The sequence below is a fragment of the Tachypleus tridentatus genome, unplaced genomic scaffold (assembly GCF_004210375.1).
Source record: "Tachypleus tridentatus isolate NWPU-2018 unplaced genomic scaffold, ASM421037v1 Hic_cluster_1, whole genome shotgun sequence".
Lineage (NCBI taxonomy): Eukaryota > Metazoa > Arthropoda > Merostomata > Xiphosura > Limulidae > Tachypleus > Tachypleus tridentatus.
The window spans coordinates 15589355-15597155 of record NW_027467777.1 but is presented as its reverse complement, the minus strand read 5'-3'; the positions used below and the strand labels follow the sequence as shown (position 1 = coordinate 15597155).

At 32.8% G+C, this 7801-nt stretch overlaps 1 protein-coding gene across 1 annotated transcript; it reads left to right on the top strand.

Annotated features, from left to right (window-relative positions):
* Positions 1-2413: 2413 nt before the first annotated feature.
* LOC143241917 (uncharacterized) lies at positions 2414-7801 on the top strand. Its single transcript, XM_076485223.1, has 5 exons — positions 2414-2481; positions 3214-3271; positions 4160-4221; positions 6468-6543; positions 7243-7801. Exons 1-5 carry the CDS (start codon positions 2471-2473, stop codon positions 7516-7518), a joined length of 483 nt encoding a protein of 160 aa, XP_076341338.1. The 5' UTR covers positions 2414-2470; the 3' UTR covers positions 7519-7801.

Below are 7801 nucleotides of genomic sequence, written 5' to 3'. Positions count from 1 at the left end.
TTCTTGTAGAACATAAAGTTGTAGTTTGTTGTCATGAGAACCTTCCTGTAGAACATAAAGAAGTTGTAGTTTGTTGTCATGAGAACCTTCATGTAGAACATAAATAAGTAGTAGTTTGTTGTCATGAGAACCTTCCTGTAGAACATAAAGAAGTTGTAGTTGGTTGTCATGAGAACCTTCATGTAGAACATAAATGAGTAGTAGTTTGTTGTCATGAGAACCTTCCTATAGAACATAAATAAGTAGTAGTTTGTTGTCATGAGAACCTTCCTATAGAACATAAATAAGTAGTAGTTTGTTGTCATGAGAACCTTCCTATAGAACATAAATGAGTAGTAGTTTGTTGTCATGAGAACCTTCCTGTAGAACATAAATAAGTAGAAGCCTGTTGTCATGAGAACCTTCATGTAGAACATAAATGAGTAGTAGTTTGTTGTCATGAGAACCTTCATGTAGAACATAAAGAAGTTGTAGTTTGTTGTCATGAGAACCTTCCTGCAGAACATAAAGAAGTTGTAGTTTGTTGTCATGAGAACCTTCATGTAGAACATAAATAAGTAGTAGTTTGTTGTCATGAGAACCTTCATGTAGAACATAAATGAGTAGTAGTTTGTTGTCATGAGAACCTTCATGTAGAACATAAAGAAGTTGTAGTTTGTTGTCATGAGAACCTTCTTGTAGAACATAAAGAAGTTGTAGTTTGTTGTCATGAGAACCTTCCTGTAGAACATAAAGAAGTTGTAGTTTGTTGTCATGAGAACCTTCCTGTAGAACATAAAGAAGTTGTAGTTTTTTGTCATGAGAACCTTCTTGTAGAACATAAAGAAGTTGTAGTTTGTTGTCATGAGAACCTTCATGTAGAACATAAATAAGTAGAAGCCTGTTGTCATGAGAACCTTCTTGTAGAATATAAAAAAGAAGTTTGTTGCCCCGAGAAAGCTTCCTGTAGAACATAAATAAGTTGTAGTTTGTTGCCCTCAGAAACATTTCTGAAAAACATATAGTTGTAGTTTGTTTTCCTGAGAAACCTTCCTATAGAACATAAAGAAGTTGTAGTTTGTTGTCATGAGAACCTTCATGTAGAACATAAAGTTGTAGTTTTTGTCCCGAGAAACCTTCCTGGTAGAACATAAAGAAGTTGTAACTTGTTCTAGTAAATGTCTAACCAAATATTCCCGAATGTTTGTATTCAGTAATGTATTAAACAAGGTTAAAAAGAAAAATAGTTTATTTAGCTCAGGTGAAAACAACTCTTTAGTTAACACACATTGTTATTGAACTGGCTAGTTTGTTTTAAAGTGTATTTATGCTTCAAAGCAAGGGTGATTAGGTCTTATAACATAAAATATCATATATTATTCCAGAGCTGTCTAGCACAATGTTTCTGGGAGAAAATGATTAGCACGTGCAAGTGTACATATCAAAGACTTTCCATCCTGTATGGAGGATCAGTGTGTGGTGAAGACAAGCTGACAGGTAATGATAATCGTATAGCATTTGGAATACTTTATTTTCAACCAAGTTTCAGAAAGCAATGAGAAAAATAAACTGTTTATAGTTTAGTTAAAAACTGAAAATAATTTACCTTTCATAAAGTGAAACGCAAGCTTTACGCTTAGTTTTGAAACATACATAGTGATTTTTACTTTATGGACCAAAGAATGCAGTTGTTCTCTTGTTATGTAGACGAGTGGTTCCCAATCCCTTTTAGTCTTAGACGTTCTTTAATGTGAATAAAAAGGCCTGAGGCCTCCTCCCCCAACCTATAAAAATGCCTTAAAATGTGATTTATCAATTTAAAAAAATAATTACTAATGAAGTTTAATTATATATACGAAGTGCTTTTCTTCTATTGGATTGTAATTAATTCGTATGCATTATAATTTGACCATTAGCAATTTATTATATTTGAATTAAATCTGTAGACTGATAAGCAGTTAAATATACATTTAGTTTTATGTAAGGTTGTCTTATTTTCGTTTTAAAATATGAAACAATCCAGTAATTTAATTAATCCAACATAATTTTATCGGCTTATCGTTTAGTTAGAATTAAAATTAATTCAGCATCTGTATTTTAGGCCCATTTTTATATCCCTTCCCCAAGAAAAAGATTCACAGCCGCCAGGGAACCGAGGTTCCAACTTTGGAAACACTAAAGTACCGAAAACATAAATAAAATTACTAAAAAAAAATTAAAAATTGATAGAAAGCAATCACGAAAGTGTTATTTCTTTCGGAAACTGAGTTAAATTTTACCTAAATTAAGCGTTAAGTATTTTATCTTTACCGATGTATTATGGGCAGTAAAACTCTCAAGACCTGTCTTGTTACAAAATCTATTATAAAGTTTCTGTTTTATTACTATCAACAATAAATCTGAAGGTTTACGTTTCTTGTTCTAAACTACAGGTGACTGCGTTCAGAGGGCGCTAACTGAAGCTAACGATCGGTGCTACAGTTCTTGTAGGATGCAGTGTTTGTAAGTCAAGTAAAAAAAAGAATTCTTTGAATGTATGAACGTGCTGATTTATGGACAGTGAAACATTGTTTATTAAATTATATCCAACAGATGTGAAAAGTTAAAAATATAACATGCCAAAGATAGCGAACCATGCTTCATGATTCAGTAACGCTGCTTCCAAATAAATTAATAACAATTTATGTTATATCTTTTTTATTCTCCAAATACAGGTATTCAGTAACAAATAAATCTAAAATGATATTTAAACTACACTTTAACTTGTTCTTTGCTGTTGCCGAAGAGACTATTTGCTAGATGCCATCAGTGATCATAAAACCTAAAAAAGTCTGTAGAATACTACTAGACTTCAGAAATCCTGTATTAGGACGATCCAGTATGATGTATTATAAATTATTATCAGCCTGTATTTCTTTATAAAGGTTTATATTTCAGACATAAGACTCAATATCTTGAATTCATTATATTATTAGATCTTCAAATAAACTTTAGTGTAATGTATTGCAAGCGGCTATTAAAATAAAACAGCCATCTGAGTTACACATATATACATACATATATATATATATATATATATATGGGTGTTTGAGTTGTAAATTGGTTACAATATTTTATTCATAATCAACTATAAATTTTAGAACAGTAAATCTTGATACTGGATTGGTTTCTTTGTTATTTGATATCTCGTTATTTCTATGATTGCAACAATATTACTTTGTTTTTATCTTATAGCAAAAAGACGTATGACTACGTTGCTGTCCACTCCACTACAATACCATTTGAAGAAAAGGTAAAATTCAATCGCATGTTAATATTATTTATTTCAACAATGTTAACTAGATTAAGGATAAATAGAAAGAGAAACGCCAGTTAACTACAAACTGTGATATTTGAGAGTATTATTATGCATTTTGAGTGATCTGGTAGATGGGAAACCGATCAAAATAATTTCATCGAAGAACAAGGAATAGCAGACGACATTTAATGTGATGGGAGCAGCGACGCAAGTTAGAAAATATACACAACAAAACGACTCAACGGATTGGCTTAAAGTGGAAATTTCGAATTAAAGTTGATTATTTGGGAATTAACAATTTGTCTAGGGTCAATTTTAACGATATACTAAATTTCTATGATCAGTTTTAGCAATAAACTAATTGTATATGATCAGTTTCTACAATAAATTTGTTGTGTATGAACAGTTTCAACAATAATCTAGTTGTGTATGATCAGTTTCGACAATAACATAATTGTGTACAAGTGTCAATAATAATTTAATTCTGTATGAACAGTTTCAACAATATTCTAATTGTGGATGTGTCAATAATAAACTAATTGTGTAGAACAGTTTCAATAATAATATAATAATATATAATGAGTTTCAACAATAATCCAATTGTATATAAGTGTCAATAATAAATTAATTGTGTGGAATAGTTCAATAATAATCTAATTGTGTATAAGTGTCTACAATAATCTAATTTTGTATGATCAGTTTCACAGTAATCTAATTATGTATAAGTGTCAACAATAATCTAATTTCGACTGATCAGTTTCAACAATACATTAATTCTGTATGATTAATTTCAACAATAATCTAATTTTGTATGATTAATTTCAATAATAATCTAACCACCTATGATTAGTTTGTTTTACATAAATCCCTTTTTTCTGTCAGAATCTCGATGAAAACGAAATCAGCATTCTAAAATCTACGTTTTCAAATATCAGCGAAATGAGGTGAGAATTTACTTTACGTTATAAAGTCGTTTTTTTTCAATTGTTTATCAAAACTTGTCATTTTTGCTATTGTTTGAAAATGTCCGTTACCGTCATTTTGTGTCAATAAATATATTTTTCCACATTGAAAATCCTACTCCATATCAATGTTAATGTGTAATGGGTTCAACCATTTACGTTTGACAATAATGACTTGCTATCCTTCTTTTAAAAGCTAATTAACATCCCAAATGCCCGCACGGCATGGCCAAGCGCGTTAAGGCATGCGACTCATAATCTGAGAGTCGCGGGTTCGCATCCCCGTCGCGCCAAACATGCTCACCCTTTCAGCCGTTGGGGCGTTATAATGTGACGGTCAATCCCACTATTCGTTGGTAAAAGAGTAGCCCAAAAGTTGGCGGTGGGTGGTGATGACTAGCTGCCTTCCCTCTAGTCTTACACTGCTAAATTAGGGACGGCTAGCACAGATAGACCTCGAGTAGCTTTGTGCGAAATTCAAAAAACAAACAAACCAAATGTCCTCAAATGGGCAGCGGCACGTCTGCGAACTTACAGCGCTAGAATCGAGATTTCGATAGGCGTGGTGGGCAGAGCACAGATAGCCCATTGTGTTTCTTTGTACTTAACTTCTAAGATACAAAGAAATAAATAATACTCCAGTTTCACTTGTAAAATTATGGACTGATCATTGGGATGGACAAACATAATTTACTGTAATACACAAATTGAGAAAATTTCTTGTTACTGTAAAAAACCAAGCTATTTAAAATATTCATTGATAGTGTACTATACACCTTATTAAAAACACATGCGATAAAAATCACATTTAAATGTAATGGTTTCTATCCTTTATTAGTTCATGTTGTGTGAGTTTGTCAATTTATTCGTCTTCCTCTAGTGTCCCACAGTGGATAAGCAAGACGTTTACAGATTTACAAAGCTAAAATCCTGGATTCGATTCGCCGCAGTAGATGCAGCAGATAACGCAATGTGGCTTTGCCCTAAAACGAGCAACAACCTCCTCTAGTTTTGTCACTAGCAGGGCCAAATTGGCAACGGACTTTGGGTAGTCTGAAGGTGCCCTCATCCATATGATGAAGCCCTTCTGTACTCATATATTTTGTGTACCGGGAAAGGGTGATCCAAAAGCGGTAGAGATCTAAGATTAAGTTTATAGGGTACAGAACTTGAATCCGGCATTAGGTTTTTTGTTTCTTCCCCCATGAAAATGATAGAGAACCATTTATGAAACTAGCTGGCGGAACCAAACTCAGCACACACGCTCAGAAATTGTGGATGGGTATCCTGAGGGGTAATTTTTGGGTTACGGACTTTCTTCCTGGTGTAGCTTTTAAGGAACCAAAAGGTGATAAAAGGCTGCCCAAGGATGATGGGATTCTTGGTGATTCTATTTTGGAAACTATTTTCACCACCACCACCACCTCTAACACGATAGCAGGAAAAAACTTGGCACATGTACCATAGACAGCTAATCTGTTTTTGTTTTTTTAAATACAAGTCCATGTATGAAGATTTTTTATAGCTAACATTTTCCCTGATGTCCAGTATATCGTCAGCTTCCGATAGTCAACGATGTAATAACAGCAAACGATTTTTTTTTTATTTTTGTTGACAAAATAATTAAGAGGAGATGGGTCAGAAACTCCAAAGTACTCTTTTAAGAAAAACTATCATTGGCTCAAAATATGCATAAGAATGCCAAATAAAGTTATGGTTTGCTATTATTAGGGAAAAACTTGTATATATAGCAAATAAACTCGACTTGAGGCATAGAGACACCAGTCTAGTGTTTTAATGTTCCAAATTACATCAGAAGTTACAGTTCCTAAGGTTATCTAACTACTGACCCTAATTTTCATCTGCTGAAGCCAGTGTTATTATTCTACCAACAAATAGTAGGTAGATCGTTAAATTACAACGCCCTCACGGCTGGAGATGTGTGTTCGGTGACAAGTTTCGATCTCAATCTGCGAGTCGGACGCCATGACAAGCCTGCTTCAATAGAACATTTTATGACTCATGACATTAAGTTTCTAATTTAGGTACCAGCAGCAGACCCAGCGCAGATTATATAGTTTTGAAATAAAACAATAACAAACATCCTTATTCTCAAACTTCAAGAGATAAACTATAAATAGAATGAAGTTAATACAAAAATCAGCATTTGTTACTCTTTATTTATCTAGTCAACATTTAAAAATATTTTTAAAACTGTTTTCTCGTAGGGATAACCTTATAAGGCTTACAGTTTATTACGGATCTACCGAGAGAAGTGTTTTAAGTCATCGTCCAAAGTATGAGGTAATAAACTTTAATACTATGTGAAATGTGTCGTGATAAGACTTTATATTAAATATGTGGTACCAAGAAGTTAATATTATGTGAAGTACAAGGTTAATGTTATAATATAACGTTAATATTATCTTGTAATTCTGTCTAGAGTTTTTAATTGTAATTTCTAATATAATCGATTAATAACTTCTGATTAAAGCAAGTTATCTATCTGAACCAGAATAACTAAAAAATAACCCATTAAATTATGTACCTAAGCTTATAAACCAGTCTAATTAGTAGTATGATTAGAATCCACTAATTAAACACACACGTACCATAACTATTTTTCATTGTATCAGGTACCAGTATAGAAAATATACACTTATTATTACATGATACCTCTCACGTAGAATAAAAGTAAACCATTCCTAAAACTTAATTACTGATACAGACTCAAAACCCGGATGTTACCAAAGTTGAAAAAAATCACAAACTTGCGATCGTATTTTCAGAAAGTGTATTAATAAAATGTTGACTTGTTGTAAAGTAATATTAGTAGGGAGTTACAGCTTGTGTCATACTGAATTTACTTAGCACTAAACAGTTCAAGGTATGGAATAATGTTTATTATTATAACATTGAACGTTATTTTTATTGTAATTTTAGTCACTGTCTGTTTGTTGGTCTTTATAAACCTTCCTTTTTTTTTATTTCATTTTTGCGCAGCCAATCGAGGTTTTCAGTGTGATTGGTGGTTACACCGGATTTTGGCTGGGAGTTTCTTTTGTTGCTTTCTTGGAGTGGATAGAGCGTTTTCTGTCGAGAGTATCGCGAAGATTCCGATTGAAAAAACGAACGTCGGAGCTCACCAAACTGTCGGTTTTTCCGTGGAAGAAACAGTCTCGTGGGGTAGTTTCCCCTAGATTTTCGGACAGAAGTATAGAAAGAGGAATGCAAAAACAACTGCCGTTTAAATTTAATAGAAACGTGTGGTTTGACTGATGATTCTAAGTAATGGCCACCATAACAAATTCAGATACACTGTTTCTCCAAACAAAACAATTTAATTTTAGCTCGTAAATTTCCATGAAAAATACTACTGTGGCAAACACTCTTAGATAAACTTCCAGTTCATCTGAGGCCTTACTAATACACACAGCAGTATGTATACAGATAACAGGATGGCCTATAAACTACAGTAATACGTACAAAATCCACAGTAATCTGTATAAAGTTTACAGGGTGACCCGAAAACCCACAGCAGTCTGTATAAAGATTACAGGGT

What these genes read in the sequence shown, in the direction of transcription:
- LOC143241917 (XM_076485223.1), top strand. An exon ending in CAATACCATTTGAAGAAAAG is followed by an intron (nt 3,272 to 4,159) that starts GTAAAATTCAAT and finishes TTTTTCTGTCAG; the next exon opens with AATCTCGATGAAAACGAAAT. An exon ending in GTCATCGTCCAAAGTATGAG is followed by an intron (nt 6,544 to 7,242) that starts GTAATAAACTTT and finishes ATTTTTGCGCAG; the next exon opens with CCAATCGAGGTTTTCAGTGT.